We start from the raw sequence: 19,967 nt of genomic DNA on the forward strand, positions 1-19,967 counted from the left end.
GTTCACAATATTCTGCATACTTTTTATTTAATCCTTGCAGTAAACCTGAGTCAAGCGTTACTATTCTTTTTTTGTGTAGTTTGAAGAGGCTCTCACGCTCAGCGAGTGAGTACTTTTCGGGGTCAGATTACTAACCACTGCCAGAGTTGGGGTTTGAACCCAAGGAGTTCTGAGTACAGTGGGGTTTTTTGCCATCAACCGTCACACCCTTCTACGTTTCCTTCCAATGTCGCGGCTCTTGGAAACTAACTTTAATTAAATTTACTCCTACAAAGTACCTTTTTTTTTTTTTTAACATTTATTTATTTTTGAGACAGAGAGAGACAGACCATGAACGGGGGAGGGTCAGAGAGAGGGAGACACAGAATCTGAAACAGGCTCCAGGCTCTGAGCTGTCAGCACAGAGCCCGACGCGGGGCTCGAACTCACGGACCGCGAGATCATGACCTGAGCCGAAGTTGGCCGCTTAACCGACTGAGCCACCCAGGCACCCCTACAAAGTACCTTTTATTTGCATAGTGCTCTTATAGTTGGATGGGCCCCTTCATATACATTTGATCTCTACAGGCTGTGAAGGGTTGTTCTCAATTTGTAAAAAAAGGAAACCAAGGCTTTGCGAGGCAAAGTGATTTGCTTAAGGACAGACACATAGCTAGTAAGTGGCAGAGCCCGGGTGAGGGCTTGCTTCCTGTTTCTCATGGTCTGACTAGAGTGAAGGGCTTTTCCCTCCCACTTTGGTCATTCGGCCTCAATACAGAACTCTGCCTCCTAGTGTATCATGGCATTTTGGAGGAAAAGTAACCCACATATAAAATCGAGGCTACCCCTTCTTGTGGGCTATCTACCTTGCATGTAGAGAAGTAGCATCAATGCTGTATTATTATTCTTTCGCTTCTTTTGTGATATGCAACGGGGAAGGGAACAATCATAGCTGTCATTTATATTGATTGCCTACTACTTTCGTTATTTCTATTTCTCTGCAAAACTCTTGGAGAAAGCTTTGATTAGTTTCCTGTTCTAGATGAGGAGACTGAACCTGGATGAAAGAACTGTCCAAAGTCATGTCCTAGTTCACCTGAATTGGGACCAGCTCTGACAGATTCCAAAGTCCATGCCCCTCTGGATGTGCTGCCCTGACTTGTAAAATAGGAATTTATCAAAAAAATGGAAATGAAACATTGCAATTTCATTCTCCTGAGCTTCGCTTTATCCTTAAAATTTTATATTGATGTATTTTGAATTAATAATCTGTTGCCTTTTCTTCCCCCATGGAATACTCTGAGGACACGATGATTTATTTTCTTTTATTTCTTCCCTGGAAACCACTTAGAAATGCATTTATTCATTTTCCCTAAGTGCTGAGGAGCCTACAAAGGCTATGTAGCATTTTTGGCTGTGCACTTGGATGCTTTAAGCTATGAGAAATGGAAATTTTCTCTAATGGAGATTGTTCTTTTAAAAAATATTTGTTCTTTATTTTTACTTAAAAGTTTAAAAATACTAACTAGTAAACCAAATATTTCTTTAGTTCTTGGAATAACGTCTGGTTTATTTATTGTTTAAAAATCTAATGAGCAAGCCATTCACAGCTGCCTGAGAGATCCCCTCCTTCCACCCCCAGCCCTGTATCTACCACCTCCACATTCCCAAAGTTAAGTCCTTTGCAATGCTGTATATTTAAATTTGGGGCCTTCATGGAAAAAATATCAATGACATTGTTTCCTTTATCTTTGTTGATCTCTGAGGAGTTTTCTGCAAGTCTAGAGGGGCCTTTGCCGTTCTTGTTACTGTTGGATTTTCTTTTATAACTGCCACCAAGCAGTCTTTATTGGCATCGTGAGGTATAGCAGAAATCTCTGTGAGCTGGGATGTCCCTCATTTTCCTCCTCAGTGAAATGGGACATCAGATGAGATGCTCTTTAAAGTTCTTGCCACCCAAAGACCATCAATATGCTCTATAGCTGCGGGTACCTGTGGAGGGGTGGGGGTATTCATTTCCCCCTTCTGTTGCTTACTCCCTTAGCTGCTACCGTATTGACACTCTTAACGTGCTCGCGTGCCTTTCCTCTTTTTCTCCTTTTCTTTGGGTTTGGGTACGTTTTTTTCCCTTCATGTCGTTCTGTTTTACTTTACCCCCAACTTCTTATCTTTAGAAATTGCAAACCTACAGAGAGAAGATGGAAGATTAACACAGCGAACACCCACATCCCCGTCAGCTGGGTTCACCAGCTTGTAACCCTTTACCATTTTCTCTCTCCCGCTCTCCCTTCCTTCCCTTTCTCCGTCTCCTGTGCCTTCTCCATTTGACAGCAAAACTGTAGACATTATGATATTAACCTCTATATACTTAGCATGAGTGTCCTAAAAAGAGGGTTTTTCTTTTATATAACTGTAATACTGTATCACACTGAAAAAAATTGTAGCATTGGTGGATTAATATTGTTGAACATAGAGTTCATAGTCAGAATTTCCTCATTGTCCAAAATGGCCTTTTGTAACTGTTTTTTTCCTTTCCCTTTGGAAGAAAGGCCTTCCCTCTCCCTCTGGTTCCCTCCACTGACTCTCCTCCCTCTCAGAGCTTGTTCCTGAAGGGGACGTTCACAGTGCTGTCTCCCACCTTCTCGTGGTTCATTCCGTCCCACGGAAAATGATTTTGACAAGTTCTTGAATGCCCTTGAAGCCCACTGGACCATTTTCAGTTCTTATTTTGCTTGGTTTCCTGGCGGTACTCGGCACTCTTGCACTCATGGCCCTTGGCTTCGGCCCATTCTCCTGGTTGTCCTTGTGTCTCTGAACTGTTTATAAGGGCTCCACTTTCTCCCAACTTTTAAATATTAGGATTCCTCTGGGTTCCTCTCAGGCCTTTTCCTTTGTCACTCGAATGCTCTCCTTCAGTAACTTTACTCTCATGGCTTTCATTATCATCAGTATGTCAAAACTGCCAAATCTTCATTTTCAGCCTGTATCATATACTATATCCCTGGTTTGTTGGCATCAGTTGGGAATCATTACATTTTATTTAATTAACCAATTCAATCAATTTAAACTCCCAGGATAATTAACATATAGTGTTATGTTAGTTTCAGGTGCACAATATAGCGATTCAACAATTCTATATACTCAGTGCTCATCACGATAAAAGTTCTCTTAGGGAATTTTATGTTATGTTATGTTATGTTATGTTATGTTATGTTATTTTATTTATTGTAAGGTAGGCTTCACGCCCAACATGGGGCTTGAACTCATGACCCTGAGATCAAGAGTTACATGCTCTACTGCTCTACTGACTAAGCCAGCCAGGCGCCCCTTAGAGAATCTTTTTTTTTTTTTTTAATGTTTATTTATTTATCTTGAGAGAGAGAGAGAGAGAGCGAGCACACAGGGGAGGGGCAGAGAGAGAGACGGAGAGAGGGAATCCCAAGTAGGCTTCATGCTGTCAGCACAGAGTTTAGGGAATCATTTTAAACAAGTACTTTTCTTTGTGGAAGGAGACCACTTTCTGCATCTGAAAGTGGTCCCTTTCCCTTTCTTTCTTTTTCTTTTTTTTTTTTTTTTTTAACGTTTATTTATTTTTGAGACAGAGAGAGAGCATGAACGGGGGAGGGTCAGAGAGAGGGAGACACAGAATCTGAAAGTGATCCCTTTCTTTTTTTTTTTTTTTAACGTTTATTTATTTTTGAGACAGAGAGAGACAGAGCATGAACGGGGGAGGGTCAGAGAGAGGGAGACACAGAATCTGAAACGGGCTCCAGGCTCTGAGCTGTCAGCACAGAGCCCGACGCAGGGCTTGAACTCACGGACCGCCAGATCATGACCTGAGCCGAAGTCGGCCGCTTAACCGACTGAGCCACCCAGGCGCCCCTATGATCCCTTTCAATAATAATTTTTAGTTAATTGTTCACTTTTTGATATGATAATGTGTGGGTCTTGAGGTTTATATAGGAATGGTACTACAAACACATTTATTGCCTGTATGAAACAGGCACACAAAAACCAAACATCCTTTTCATTTTTCACACCTATTAAATGCATCTTCATATTTTTTGTTTATTGGCTGTGTGACTAATCCACCTCTACTTTTAGAAATGTTAAGTATTAAGAGACTCTGCCACGGACTATTTAGAGACCCACTCTAGAATCATGAGCTCTTGGGGGGTAGAAAGTATTACCGGAAGAGGATGAAGTCCCACCTCCCCCATTTAAATGCTTTTTACCAGCTTCTAGCCTTGACTAGACAATTCACAAAGGAGCCAGCTTTTAGTTGGATCCTGTTAATTGTTAGAAAATCCTGTTACAAAGAGACATATTTCAACGGAGTATAAGAAAGGGCATTACCTGAGGCCCACTTGCCAGTTATTTCCTGTAATCAGAACACTTTTCTTACACAATTATGGCTTTATATTGCCTTATCTTTTCAGCAGCTGCAAAAGGCAAAAATTTAATGCTGATCGTATTTGACCTTGGGTGAATGAATGTGGCAATATAACTCAGATTAGTAATTAATAACAGGGGAGACATAAAACAGAATTGCAGTCAAGACATTTAATTTTTTTTTTCCGAGTGAGGATTAGAGGTCATGATTGAATTGTTGAATAGAACATATTTCCTATGAGAAAATTTTTCAATAATTTAAAATGCTAGTAGCACTTTTACATAGCTAAATTTCTTACATAATTAAAAATATAATAGTTTTTAAAAATTGAGATCTTCCTGATAATGATTCTTTACAAAATTGGCAGAAATTCATATGATAGAGAGCTAGCGGTTACTTGTAAACTGTCGTTTTCGTGGTTCTACTGATTTAGCTTATTATTTCGGTATCGTACGGCTAAAGCTTCATATTTTCCTGAACTATGGTGTAGCCAAGGATTGCAGTTCTTATGAAAACTTCCATAAGATGGGCTTCGTGTAATCTTTGTGTTGTTCCATTGCCCTGTTGAATAAAAGAAGGCTTTAAATGGGGCATTTAACAATCTGAATCCTAATAAATGTAGAGAGAATGAGTTCGAAAATCACTATTTTTGCAACTACCATAGAAAGAATTGATTTGGGCAAAAATTATCTGTGGATATTTTGGAGAACAGAATATATACACAGTCCTAAAGCATGTTCCTGCAAATTGTTTATTAATTGTAAAGAGGGAGCAAATAAATACATCTACGGTAGAGAATTTTACGTGGCCGCTGTGGGGCGATCCATCCGATCGGGTGGGGTCTGGTGGTGAAAGAAGTCACTTGAGGCAGAGCAAAGGCAAATGAAGTTTATTGAATATTCTGCCAAGGAGCAGCAAAGGAGAGACTGTCTGCCAGGAGGCAGTGGTGGGGGGCTGTAGCTAAGGAGGGAAGGGTGAGGAGGTATGGGAACACATGGAATTTTCCTTTGTTTTGGTACCTGTGCTCAGTAGTAAGTAGTCCTTTGGTCAGCTAGGGCCTATGGATATTTTTTTAAGTTCTTTTTTTTTTTTTTTTTTTTAAGATTTTTGTTTAGGGGCACCTGGGTGGCTCAGTTGGTTGAGTGTCCAACTTCGGCTCAGGTCATGATCTCACAGTTCGTGGGTTCAAGCCCCGTGTCGGGCTCTGTGCTGACAGCTCGGAGCCTGGAGCCTGCTTCAGATTCTGTGTCTCCTTCTCTCTCTGCCCCTCCCCCGCTCATGCTTTGTCTCACTCTGTTTCTCAAAAATAAATAATAAAAAAAAAATTAAAAAAAAAGATTTTTGTTTATTTTATTTTTGAGAGAGAGAGAGAGCATGAGAGAGAGGCAGAGAGAAAGGGAGACAGAGAATCCAGAGCAGGCTCCACGTTGCCAGCTGGGGCTCAAACTCACCAACCGTGGGATCATGACCTGAGCCAAAACCAAGAGTCGGATGCCTAACCCACTGAGCCACCCAGGCGCCTGGGGGCGGGTCGCCTAACGAGCCTGTTTGCACTTAGCCAGGTGGTGGTCACCTTTAGTGGTCACCACTAAAAGGGTGGGCCCTTTTACCTTACTCCAGTTTAACCAAGTAATCTAGGTTCATATCACCAGTAATGAGACAAATTAATGTCATCTGCCTTCTGATGTAACATACTTGAGAAAGACTCATCACTTATTCCTGCCAAAATATATAACCCGAATCTAATCATGAGGAAATAACAGACAGATCCAAACTGAGGGATATTTTAAATAACTAGCCTGTACTCTTCAAAAATTTCAGTGTCATTAAAAAGAAAGAAAGGTTAAGGAATTGTGTTAGAATAAAGGAGACTGAAGAAATGGTAGGCATGTGTGGAGAGAGAAGCAAGAGAGAGAGAGTAGGAGAATGCATATGTGACAAAATATTAACAATTGTACTATTCTGACCTTTCCCCGTATGTCTGAAAATCTTTCAGAGAAAAAGTTAAGAATATTCCAGTCCTGGGGCACCCGCGTGGCTCAGTCAGTTAGTCTGACTCTTGATTTTGGCTCAGGTCATGATCTCATGGTTCGTGGGATCGAGCCCTGCATCAGGGTGCTGTCAGCACAGAGCCTGCTTGGGATTCTCTCTTTCCCTCTCTCTCTCTCTCTCTCTCTCTCTCTCTCTCAAAATGAACAAATAAACGTAAACAAATAATATCCCAGTCCTGTGCAACCTGAGATGTGTTTGTTAAGTCTGTGGTGGCCGCAGCCTAGGGTTCTGCCCTTTGGGAATGCCGTTTATTAGCTCTTGCTTGTTTTCCCTTCTTCTCCCTTCTCCGTCCATTGCAGACTCCGTGAACCACGTCCTGGCATCATCTTGAGTAGCTTCACTGTAAACATGGACAAGCCCAAATGCACTGGTGTCTCAGTTCCTTTACCTCCTAAACTCCAGCACCCCTTCCTCACTCTACTTGAGAGGCTCACTCCCCTTTCCTGGCCCCTGTGGCCACCCGCATCAGTTCTGCCTCTGTGGTCTTTATGACTGTCCCATGTTCTGATCTCTTGATCTTCATTGAAACCTCCGGACCTTAGCCCCTTCCCATGTGTCTCTGTCTCCAAGCCCACGCTTGTCTTCACTTTCTTCCCCGTCCATCTCTATCCATCTTCTCTTGGCTGTCACTTGAGCCACTTAACCGATCATACACAGTAATCAGACTCTAGGCAATTTAAAAGAGAAATGATGGGTGAAGTGTTTAATGTTCCCAGACTACTTGCTAGCAAACTTTGCCACAATTCTTGATGCAGACGCCAAGGATGTTAGTGACTTGACTTGGATTTTTCTATAGGGATAATTCAGTTGTTTTGTTGTTGTCATTGTTGTTTTAGTAGCCTTTAGAATTTGTCTTCTTTGTCCAGAAGCTTCTAAGCTGAGTGTTCACATGTACCTGCCCTATTTTGTCCTTGAATGGTTATTTTCAGCTTTGCAATGTGCAGTAGTAGGTAGGCTGAAGCTGTGGCCCTAAAAAAAAAAAAAAAAAAAAATAGAAGGATGAATTAGAATATTTCAGAACTGGAGAGGATCTTAGAGATCACATAATTCCAAGTTCTCACGGTTCACGTGAGAGACTGAGGACCAGAGAGGTTAAACAATTTGTTCAAAGTTACACAGTTGGCACCTGCTTGAGTCAGAACCAAAATGGAAGTCTCCAGATGACCAATTCAAAATTTATTCTTTATTATCTCATGTGGATGGGTTGCTGGGTGGGTGAGCACATGAGTAAATAAAAAGTCAAAGAAAAGACCTCTAATTCTTGCCCTTCTCTGACCGGAACGCCAGAGGTTTCCGAGAATGATAAAATTATGATCTCTCTTGTCATTTAGGGAAAGTGATGGTTTTGTTTAAAGTGCCCGTCAGTATTTGGAGACTGGGCCTCATGCTTTACTCTCATTTCCCTCTGAAGAATAATGCCTTCCAGGGGTGCCTGGGTGGCTCAGTCGGTTAAGCGTCCGACTTTGGCTCAGGTCATGATCTCACGGTGTGTGAGTTCAAACCCCGCGTCGGGCTCTGGTGGCAGCTCGGAGCCAGGAGCCTGCTTCGGATTCTGTGTCTCCCTCTCTCTCTGCCCCTGCCCTGCTCACACTCTGTCTCTCTCTGTCTCAAAAATAAACATCTGAAAAAAAAAAAAAGAATGCTCTCTAGGGACAAGAATGCTGTGCAGGGATGCCCGAGTTCGCGGATGAGTGAGCCTCACACGGTTCTTGTCTCGCTTGCTGCCCAAGAAGCAGACTTTGTGACCATCTCATGTCCACTGGGCATGTGCTTTGAGCCGTTTCTCCAGTGAAGTTAGAAGTCTCTCTATGACAGTCACACACTCTAGCAGATGGCAGGTGTGGAATAGTTGTAAACAAGAATAACCAAGAAGACTGCGGTCCCAGAGTTAAGCCAGACTGTAGTGTCATCATGCTTCGAAGTGCTGAAGGAAGAGATGGTTTCCCCCTTGTTCAAAGCCTTTTGCTACTAGTTGCTTCGTTCTCTTTCCAGTTCATTTGAATTCATTTTAATGACTTCTATCACACTTGCACCTCTCTTTCTTCCTGACTGGATGTCAGGCCCCTTAAAGTTACACTAAATATTTGCTCATCCTGGGGCCTCCTCAGGAGGCCTCTGTCAGCAGACTTCCAAAAGCAGAGAGTCTTTAAATGCCTTATTGTCCTGAATGTAAGGTTCCGGTTTAAAGAACTGTCTGTCAAATAAACTCTCATTTGAAAAACAAACCAAAGATAAGACTCTACCAGTCAGCATGAAGAGAAACACAAGACAGAAAGTCTTAACTGAAGAGTAATTTCATCCATTCAGCATGTATATACTGAGCATCTACCATGTTCCAGGGGCTGTTCCAGAGTCAGGGGATGTAGCCGCTAACCCAGCGGACTAACATCCCAGCCCGTATGGAGATTACATTCTAGTGGAAGGAGAGAGACAATTAACAAATGAGTAACATATGTGCTATAGCAGGTAGTGATAAGTGCCAGGGTGAGAAAATAAGGAATGAGATGGGCAATGGGCAGCGGGGTGCCATTTTGAAAAGAGTGGTCAGGAAAGGCCTCACTGAGAAGGCGGTCTTTGAGCCACGACTGTGCTCTCTGAAGGAGTGAGCCCTCTGGATCCTGGTTGGCACAGTTCTTCTTGTTCCTGACTCTTGGGTTCTGGGATGGTAGCCTGTTTGTCCACAGTAGTTTGTGAAATTTTTAATGAATTTATGTATCATTAGGAAATTGGGGGGGGGGCACTAGAAGTTGTTAGACTGGAGAGAGACGATTATTGTGTTATTCCCACCTTACTTTAAAAAATTTTTTTTAATGTTTATTTTGAGAGAGAGAGCAAGCATGAGCAGGGCAGGGGCAGAGAGAGAGAGGGTGGGTTCCAGGCTTTGAGCGTCAGCACAGAGCCCGACGTGGGGGGCGAACTCACAAACAGCGACATCATGACCTGAGCTTAAGTCGGACACTTAACCGACTGAGCCACCCAGGCGCCCCTCCCACCTTACTTTTAAAAAAAAAAGCATCTGCTATTTATTGAGTGCTTCCTATGTGCCAGGCAATATGCTAAGCGTTTTATATTAGTCACTCAATTAATTGGTATATTACTAATACCTATAGCAACACATTACTAGTACATTATTATACATTACTAATAGATTATTGTTCTAAGAGCCCTAGAAGGTATTCATTCATTTGTTCAACGCATATCCGTTGCCAGGCCTTACCCCAGGTGCTGGGGTTATAGCAGTGAACAAAATGAAGTCCCTGTTCTCGTGTAGCTTAGCTAATAGGGGAAGATAGACAATAAACACATAACCATACAAGCATATAGAATGCCAGATGGTAAAACGTGGAACGGAGAACAATAGAGCAGGTGAAGAGCATAGAGAACGTGAGGTAGGGAAGGTATGGGAGGGAGGAGATACTGTCTCATTTTTTTTATGGCTGATTCCAAGTGCCACCCTGGGTTGTACGACATTATGGTTAAAAGCCCAGTTTCTGGAATAACAGAGATCCGGATTTGACTCTGTGTTCTCCCAAAGACAAGTGATGTGACCCCAAACAAGTTATTCCTGAGCCTCAGTTTCCTTACCTGTAAAATGAGGATAATGTCACTTCGTAGGATTGGTGGGAGAGTTAAATCAAATGAAATGAAATGATCTGCATAAAGCACCAAGCACAGTGTCCGGCACAAAACCAATGCTCTGAATTTTTGTCTTATTCATTGACCTACGTGGATATTTAATTTCCCGCAAACTCCCATGATAATGATGGCCACTATAGGAAAGAAGCCACGGGAAAACCAAACCCAAAACACCGTGGCTTGGTAATAGAGAATCCACCTGTGCTGGAGACAGAAAATTGGCCAGGTAACTTGTTAAACCCATACTGTTGCTTCCTTCTAGAAACGAAAATAGGAGGCCCTTGGGACACATATGGCAATAGCTTTAACTCTGGGTTTTTTTTTTCTGCATGGAATTAATGTGACGGGGAAGACAAGCCCTGTCACCAGTCACATGATGAAGCAGCAGGACCAGAAGGGGACCTAGGCTGTCCAGCAGGTTCAGGACTGGATGACACAGGTCTTCAACTCTGCACGCAGGGTTGGGGGAGGTACGGAGCCGGCAACCCCTCTGGTAGGGTCTCTCGTACCTGGGCTCTAACCTTTGCCGTTTTGGGGGTTCCTGCTCCAGGAGAGCGTCCTCAGCTGGCTAGAGCGGCCGTGCCGCGAGCGGGTGGGTTCTTAGGAATCAGGTGAGGTTTTCGAGGTCGGATGTTGGTCCATTCAACCCTGCCCTGCCCGTCTCCTTCCCTGCGCCAGAGAGGGCCCTGGGGGTGGGGGTGGGGGGGCTGTAAGCCAAAGGAGCAGTAGCGGGATGTGAATCAGAGCCCCTTTTATCAGCCGCTGCCGAGGTACTCAAACCCCGATGTGGGATTCTGGGAAGGGCCTGAGCTGGAGCGTCCGGGAAGTTGGACGCTTGAGGCCTAACCTGAGCCTGCTTTTCCCACCCAGTGACACCGGCTCATCGGGCCGGGCCTAGTCGGGAGGCAGAAACCATAGAGTGATCTGACGACAGAGGTGAATTTAAAGAACTGTCAATCGGGCGTCGAGTTGTTCCTAGGTCACCGAAAGGTTCCTGGAGGAACCCTAAGGTATACAGAGGTAGCAATTACGGGAAAGTTACCATCTCTAGGGCTGAGAGAGAAAGGGAAAGGTTGGAATTCTTAAAATGTAGAAGCTTGGAGGAGGGTTCCCGCAGCATTGGAACTCAGACCTTGGAGAATGGGGGCTGCCTGGCTGGCGCTGGTGTGTCTGAGGGGCTGCTGGGAGGCTGGTTTTGCAAGTGCTGGCTAACTGCAGACTGGATCCAGCGCAGCTACCAGGAGAAGCTGCTGGGGGTGGGGGTTGCAGAATGGGGGTGCAGGGTGGAGAGCCGTTGCTAGGTTCCACTAACAGGAAAGGGAAGCAGACGGGAAGGAGTGTGTCCCTGGTTCCCTCCTCCAGCCTCACTGTCGCCCCCCACTGCCCCTGTTGGCAGAGCATCAGGGAGCGGACTAGAGGAGTGTGGGGTGACAGCTGACACGTGATAGCTTCGTAAGTGGCATTCATGCCCGGGTGTAGGGGCTCAGGTACCGGATGGTGCATTTTCCAGCCGGGAAGGGGGTGGGGAATGCCTTTGGAGCAGAAGAAGAAATGCAGGAGCCGGGGAACTGAGCATTGTTGTCTCCCTTCCACTCCTACTAGTAAAATATAGCCCGTGAAAGTACTGTGTGCCTTATCAAATAAAATGGCAGCTCCCGCCTTGGGGGGTGGGGTGCGATCCCAGCAATGGATGGGGCAGAAGCAAGGCAGAGATAGGGCAGGGGGCTCGGATCACCTATTTCCCCTCGTGGAGGAGGAGTAGAGGTGGTAGTTAACGTACGTCTAGCTTAGTGGCAGGCACATAGTAGGCATTCAAGGAATGGTGGCAGTTCTTACTCAAACGAAGGAAAGGTGCAAATAGTTTAGGGAATGAAGTAACTGGCGATAGTGGAGAGAGCCCAGAGTTTGGACTCAGAAGAGCTGAGTCTGTACTAGATAAGTGACTTGAAACAAGATACTTGCCTCTCTGAACGCGAAGTTTCCTTACGTGTAATGTAGAGACGATACTTGTGGGGACCGAGTGTCTTACAGTCGACCCTTAACATGTGGTCGCTGCTTTGTTCCATTATTAATTATAGAAATGATAAGCATGGTTATTTATTATTGGTGGTGCTAATCCTAAGTAGAGGAGACTCTAGTGATCATTTATTCTACTACAGCACTGTGCAGATGAAGAAACTGAGGCACAGAAAAAGGTCAGTAGCTCTATGGAGGTTAAGAGCATGGGCTACAGATCAGTGAGACCTGGGTTCAAGCCCTTGCTGTTCATTTCCACTTACTGGCTAGTCTCTCTCAGCTTCACAGTGCGGTGAGGATCACGGAAAAGAGTCCGTTGCCCGACCCTCAGTAAGTGCTCAGTAAATAGCCCCGGACAGTTCCACTGGGCTTGATGAACAGAGAGAGCCCCTGAGGTCAGGGTTGGTTGGTCATGACAGTGACTGTCCCGTAGAACAGACCTTTCAGGTGAGCCTGGGCTCTCCATATGGTGAGAACACTCGAGATTTTCAGCCTCCCAATCGTTTGCTTTATCGTATTGAACAAGTCACTCTGTCTCTTCTCCCTGTGGTTTTTCCCTGTAGAGATCATGATACTTGACCTCATGTCTACTTCCTGGGGTCTTCTGGAAGCTGAATAATGAAATGAGTGTCTCTGGAACCGGAGAGCCTTGGAGAAACTCATAAATAAATACGCTCAGATGACTAGTAATACCACAGCAGTATTGAGCCAGGGATCCTGGGACGGGAGGCTAGAATCCTGCTTTTAGAATTCAAATTGTTCTTGTTATAGTCAACTCTTAATTTTTATGTGCTAACTGGGAAAAATTATAACATGAATAAAAGAAGCCAGCTGGTGTTGATTGCTCTTCACTCTAAAATTTGAGGAAGGCATAAGAGACTATATTTTAAATCTCATTATCTCTCACCTGATTGCCTTCTTCAAAGCTATGAAGCTACAGGACGGTTCCAAGGCTCAGAGCCCCAGAACGGAGTCAGTGTGCCTGAATAACCCACAAACAAGACCATGCTTATCCCTGCAGTAGCCGTTTGTTTAGCCATTTATTAACCAGGCGTAGGGCTAAACTCTTCACCTGTAGGATCTCCTTTCATCCTTATTGTAACTCTGGGAAGGAGGGAGGTGTGTTCATTTATCCATCTCTTATCAATTGAATCTCAGGTACGGAGGCTGGAGCGAATTGTACTTTTCAGTTCATTGTACTTTGCCATCCCTGGTCTGTGCAAGACCCTTTCTTATCTTAATTAATTTGCTTGCTCCTTTTTATCCGTGTACCCCATACCCATTCACCCCCCCCTTCCCCGTAAATACCCGCTCTATTTGTTTAATGTCTTTTCCTTCGTATATATTCTTAGGACATGTATATTTTGGGTTTGTGTATACGTATTTTAAATTTATGTAAAGTGATGTGTTATATTTCATTGTCTTTAACTTGTCAACAACCGTTCTAACTGAAGCGCTGTGTTTTTAAGACCCAGCCACGTTGCTGTGGGTTTACTTATTAATCCATTGCTTCGAGCTGTGGCCTGATGGCCCATGGTGTGCACCTACCAGAGTTACACATTCTCCTTCCTCGCGGTGGACAGCCAGGCTGCATTGGTGGCAAACTCCCTAGTGTCACAAACAAAGAAACACCGCCGCCCCGTATGTCTCCCTCTTGGGCCGTGTGAGGATTGCTTGGGGGTACGTGGTGAAGAATGGAATTGCTACTTCATAGGGCACATGTAGACTTCATATGCCTAAGTAGTGCCGGAGGTAGGTGCTCTTATTTTCCCCATTTTACAGATGAGGAAACGGAGGCTTTGAGAGTTTTAGTGACTTCTCAAAGTCACACAGGCAGTAATTAGCAGAGCCGGGATTCAGATTCATGCCTTCTTGCCGCCCAAACTCTACTGACAGTGGCTAGGCCATCAGTGTTCTCTGAGTATTTGAGACTTGAGGACATTTTACAAAAATCCAAAGGTCAATTTCACTGTAGTTGTTATGTTCTTAGAACCTGGAAATCCAGGCAGACTGGGTTTTTTTTGTTTTTTCGTTTTTTTTTTCCGGAATACCTACTTCCCCAATCCCACAGCTGCATGGTAACTGGTTTTCTCTAATTTTCGTATCCTGTGGCGCTGCAGTGCTCAAAGCTGCATTGGTCATCCAGAACTGGTACCGGGGCTACAGCACTCGACTGAAGGCCAGACAGCGCTATGCCCTCACCATCTTCCAGTCCATCGAATACGCCGACGAACAAGGCCAATTGCAGGTCTGTTTTGCAAGCTCGTCTCTTCTTTTGGCAAAGTGCCTCTCTTTACCCCTCATAATTGAAAAAACAAAGAAAGTTGGGATCCATTTTAAGCTGAGGAACCTTGGCGAAAACTGTAACGGAGGATATAGTGACACTGCCTTGGAACTAGCCGTTCGGAGAGGGTGTGATTTGGGAGGAAGATGGTGTTTTTCAGTTCTGAAGTCCACATTTTGAAGAGGGCTGCCAGATGTCTAGTCAACTAATGAAAAATGGCCTTATTCTGTTCTTGGGTACGTGCCCCAATAGTAAAGTTGTCACTTTATGAAGGAAAAAATACTTTAAGGAGTTAAAAAATGGAGACATTTCCCAAGAACAAACCTGTGAGAGTTCTAGAAGAAAATATAGATGAGTGAGGAAGGCCTTTTTCAAGCTTGCAAAAGTGATGTATAAATCCAGCGTTAATGCTTATTAGCAGAAAAAAAGTACATTTTTAACAGTAAAAAGGAGGGGGGATCTGTGATATGCTGTGTGTCTCTGGGGGAGGTGCGGCTCACCAGCCAAGGGCCAGGAGGGAGGTGGGAGGCAGGTGGAGGTGGGACCTGTTAGCACCTAAGGCAGCTAGGAGATGACTGTTCCAGAAGAGTGAAGAGCACTTGCTTGGAACACCGACAGCATTTGCCACAGTAGCTGTTTGGGGGTCATCAATTGACTAACGTATTTTTATTTTGTCCAGCTATCCAACTTCTTTTCCTTCATGTTGGAAAACTATGCACATATACATGAGAAAGATCCAGGTAAGTACAATGTTTAGTCTTTTGAAAAGCAGTCATTACATATTGAATTGCCCTCTTCAAGGGATGTAAACTCCGAAGATGGGAGAACGCTAAGAAATTAAAACAATGCTCACCTGTCTTACCTTTGCGACCCCCCCCCCCCAAAACTGGTGAAATCAGGTCAAGTGGCTTTTTTCGCTGATTGTTGTTGACTTGACTAAATTGGTCACTTACTTTTTTTCACTTTGAAAAAGCTGAATTCGATTTCACTCAATGTTAATTTGCTGAACACCTTCTCTGAACCACAATCTCTTGATATACAGAAAGTAGCTTAGTAAAGAGGATCTTATTTTTTATCCACAAAAACTTTTGTGCCGAGAGATCACACACTCTTGAGGATCTCGTGAAATGAATCTGGGGGGAAATGGTGGCTTGAACACGGTTGTCTGTTTTGCCGCACAGCCAGCTGTCTGTCTCTCTGTCTCTTTATCATTTATTTAGTCCTTCTGAAATGACTAAGGAAATCATTTCAGGGACAGACAATGTAGAATGGGTTCAAAATGGTTTCAAAATGATGGTTATTCCCGGGGCATGCATTTGTTCTGCAAATCAAGATGCCTGTTGTTCTCTTCAAGGTAGATGCTAGACTCACAGACTCACTTTTCTTTAATTTGGGTCATTTTTTGGTTCTAATTAAAAGTATATGTCATCGAAGAGCTTCTTTTAAATCATCTAGCGAGCACCCTTCAAAGCGGCAAAAGAATAGTGTTTTAATGGCATGCCTTGAGCTGAGCGCATATGTATGAAACTAATTAAAGCCTTTAATGATCCGTAGGAGCTTTCTAAATGGTAGAATAGCCAAACCTGAGGAGTGGGGAGTGGGCGGAAGTGGGTATTTTGCCATTTTCTTTCTTTCAGATAATTGCAACTTGGAGACAGTTGTTTGTGCTTCATGTTCTTTGGCAAAATATTTCTGAGAGGAAATATAATGATGGTGAAATGAAACAGCACTCTTTTTGCTAATGACCTGCTCTTTGGATCTGGTCTGTGTACTGGAATCACTTATCGAGATTCACAGACACAGATGGCTGGGTTCCAGCCCGGAGATATTTACTCGGGCTCTGTATTTTTAAAAAATCTGCATGTAAAAAAAAAAAAAATCTGCAGGTGATTCAAAAATATTTAAAAATTTTTATCAAAGAAGGGGACAGTGTTTTAATCTTCTGATGTAGACTTTTCTTGAAGTCTAACCTATGTTAAAATAAGTACCCAAATCACAGGTATATGGCTCAGTACATTTTTTCAAAGTAAACAGGCCCTTGTAACCTGCGCCCAGAAGAAAGAAAACATTTTCAGAGCCACAGAAGCCTCTCTCCTGTCCAGTCACTTCCCAATTCCTCCTTCATGACTTTCCTGTCTTCTATATCCTAGATTGGTTTGGCTGGTTTTGAACTTCACTCCATAAATGGAAGCATACAGTGTCGAGTCTGTCTTTTACTCACCATTGTATTTGCGAGTGTCATCCACGCTGTTGCAATTTGGTCATTCTCATTGCTGAATAATACTTCATTTTATGAATATGCCAACACTGATCCGTTCCGTTGTTTATGGACATTTGGGTTGCTTGCAGTTTGGGTAATTTAAATGGTACTGCTATGCACATTCTTGTGCATGTCCTTTTTGGTGAACATACAGACCATTTTCTCTTGCTGTATACTCATTTTCAGTTGTCTATTGCTGCATAACAAAGCACCCCGAAATTTAGTGGCTTAAAAACAGCAACCATTTAACTCCTTGTGATTCTATGGATCACGCAGTTGAACAGGGCTCAGTGGGGATGGCATGTCTTTGTTCCATGTGGTGTCACTCAGCCTCACTCAGCCTAGCTGGGCTGTGTAGGGAGGTCTAGGTGGGCTTACTCGCATGGCCGGGACTTTGGTGTTGGCTCTGAACTTAGGTACCTCAATTCTTTCTGTCTAGTGGGATATCCTGGAATTCTTTACCCAGTAGCTGGATCCCAAGAGGACAAAGGCAGAGGCTACGACGCCTTTAAGGCCTGTTCTTTGGAACTCACACACAATCAGTTCTGCCATATTCTATCGGTCACAGCAGGTCACAAGGGCAGCCACAGATTCACAGGGTTAGGAGAGCTTCGGCTCTTGCCAGGGGAAGCGGTGGCATTCTACAGTAAAGGGATGCACACACAAAGAGGGGTGATGCACTGGGGGCCAGGATAAAGATGGACTGCCACCCAGGAATGGAAGTTTTGGGTTACAGGGCATGCGTATGTCCAGCTTTAATAGATACTGACAAACCGTCTTATAAAATTATTGTACCAAGTTATATTGCCACCAGTGGATGAGAGTTCCAGTTGCTCTCCGTTCTCTTCAACACTTGGAGTTGTCTGTCCTTTTCATTTTGGCCATTCTGCCAGGTATGTAGTAGTATCACATTTCTGCTTTGTGTTTCCTTGGTGAGCGTCGAAATTGTGTGCCTTTTTGTGTATTTATTGGCCATAGGAACATCCTGCTTGGTGAAGTGCCTGTTCAGGTCTCCTTCCATCTTTCTATTGGGTTAGCCACTTTTTTTCTTACCAGTTTTGAAGAGTATCCAAGGATTCTAAATACGAGAATATGAACCTTTGTTAGAGAAACATATTGCAAATATCTTCTCCTAGTCTTTGCCTTTTGTCTCCCCAATCTTTAAATGCTGTCTTTCGATGATAACAGACATTCTTGATTTTAATGTAGTACAATTTTTTTTCCTCCTTATGGTTAGTGCTCTCTGCATCGTATTTGAGAAGTCTTCGCCTGATATCAATGTGTGTGTGTGTGTGTGTGTGTGTGTGTGTGTGTGTGTTTGTGCAAAAGTAAATACAGGAGAAACCTATAGGATGAATCAGAAACTAATGACATTGTTTACCTACAGGGGATGAGTGGATGGGTGGGAATAGGGGAAAAAGAATGGGAGAGTTGGGTAGAGGACTGAGGGAGGAGTAACATTCCTTTGAACGCACCAAAATAGAACACACACAGTGACAAATGAATTTCACCGTATTACAAACGAGTAACAAAATCACCTCATGGAGGTGGTGAAGAAACAGACTAACCTAAGTTACATTGGAGAATAGGGCTTTAAGTATAATGTGTCTTGATGAGGGTTCATTTATATTTTCGCTGTGTGGGGTTTGCCGAGCTTCTGTGATATCTAGGTTGGTATTTTCCATCAGGTTTAGGAAATTTTTACCCATTAATTATTTAAAATACCTTTCAAGTCTAAATATCTTTTTCTTTGTGCATCCCTACTTTTAAACTTAGAGGGCCTTGAAATATTTAAAATGTGGATCGCTATGCCTGTATTTCTAGATTTTTTTATGGTTTGGCTTTTAAAAATTTTAACACTTCATACATTTTGGATTTTTTATATTAAACTAAAAAAGGAAATTTGGATGCCTAGTGGTTGAAAACAATTTAAAAACACAGCTAAAAAGACAATGTCCAAGCAGTTAACCAATTTTTCCCACAATATTTCTGGTAATGTACCTTTTCACCGTGGTTTATAGTACCTCCTTCATCATGTATTCATTAAAAAATGTGTAATAGGGCATATTTCTAGGCTGTCGTTTCTCTTATACATCTCTCTATTATAGAGTCCTTGAATCTTACTGATCTGATTATTGACATAACAGAAAAATTGATGTACAGATTAGTTCTGTAGGTTGATTTCCTTTAAAAAATGTTCCAGCTTTATTGAAATATAATTGGCACATAACAATGTATAAATTTAAGGTATACAATGCGGTGATTTCACATATGTATATATTATGAAATGATTACCACAATAAGGTTAGTTAACACTCCCCTCATCTCACAGTTACAATTCTTTTGTGTATGGCAAGAACTTTAAAAATGTACTCTTAGCAACTTTCAAGCACCCAAAAGAGGATTGTTGACTAGGGTCACCGTGCTGTGCATTACTGTAGCTTGCTTTCTGATGGCCCTCTTTGGTGGGATGGCTCCACACAACGTCCCCCAAGGCCTGTTTGGCAGAAGGGCTGTGACCCTAAGTGGGGTATATTTAGGGACCAGAAGATCACTTCACATTTCCGGAATAATGGTTTGAACTCTGAGGCACAGGGTTAGCGGAGACATTCTGGGCGTTCCGCGGGTGGGAGGTGACCTGGAAGCAATTCATTCCTGCGTCCTACTACTTAGTTGCTCAAACCAGTTCCTAGGACTTGATGGGGAGACTTCACACGTCCACCGCACAGGTAGAGAGCGGCAGCCGCTGTACGTAACAGTAGGTTTAAACTAGAGCTTGATGGAAGCGGGGAGTGTGATGAAGTGTGCGCAAGTATTGTTTTGACTATTCTTTCTGCTTCCCCGCTCGGCCAAAACGTCCTATCATACCCAGCTATTTTATACTTTTTGTTGTTATGGTCAATAGGTTATTTTCCCCATTCTGTCTCCCCGGTGGTTCTTGGTAGTCTTTAACAAGCCTTTGATTCATACCTGTTTGTACTGTGCTCCTATCGAATAACAACGTTTATGAAATTATTATTGCTGGCATTTGTTAAATGTTTGCCATGTGCCATGTCTTTTAAGCGCTTTAAATATTTCATTTAGTCTGCATGACAAACCACCGAGACTGCTAGTGTTGTTGTTCCCTTTTGTCAGATGGGAATGTTGAGGCTTAGGAAGTAACCTCCCGAGGTTATGCGTCTCAGCAGTGGTAAAGCTGTGGTTCAAACCACTGGGCTTAAACCTCTGTAGTATCGATCCTGTCAGTTCTGGGAGTTTCTCAATTGACTTTCGTGAGTATGGATATTTAATCACACTGGTCACAAGTAACATTATTTTTGCATCTTTCTATCCAGTAGTCACTGCTC

The 19,967-nt window shown here is 43.3% G+C and overlaps 1 protein-coding gene across 3 annotated transcripts in view; it reads left to right on the forward strand.

The window, feature by feature from the left end:
• PPEF1 (protein phosphatase with EF-hand domain 1) overlaps positions 1 to 19,967 on the forward strand; it is a 108,888-nt gene that overhangs the window by 22,250 nt on the left and 66,671 nt on the right. For all 3 annotated transcript variants that reach the window (XM_042975071.1, XM_042975070.1, XM_042975069.1), the window contains 2 exons: positions 14,197 to 14,324; positions 15,040 to 15,100. In XM_042975071.1, coding sequence (XP_042831005.1) covers positions 14,197 to 14,324; positions 15,040 to 15,100 — 189 coding nt within the window. The remainder of the gene's footprint in view (positions 1 to 14,196; positions 14,325 to 15,039; positions 15,101 to 19,967) is intronic.

Source organism: Panthera tigris, chromosome X, assembly GCF_018350195.1.
Source record: "Panthera tigris isolate Pti1 chromosome X, P.tigris_Pti1_mat1.1, whole genome shotgun sequence".
NCBI classification, from domain to species: Eukaryota; Metazoa; Chordata; class Mammalia; order Carnivora; family Felidae; genus Panthera; species Panthera tigris.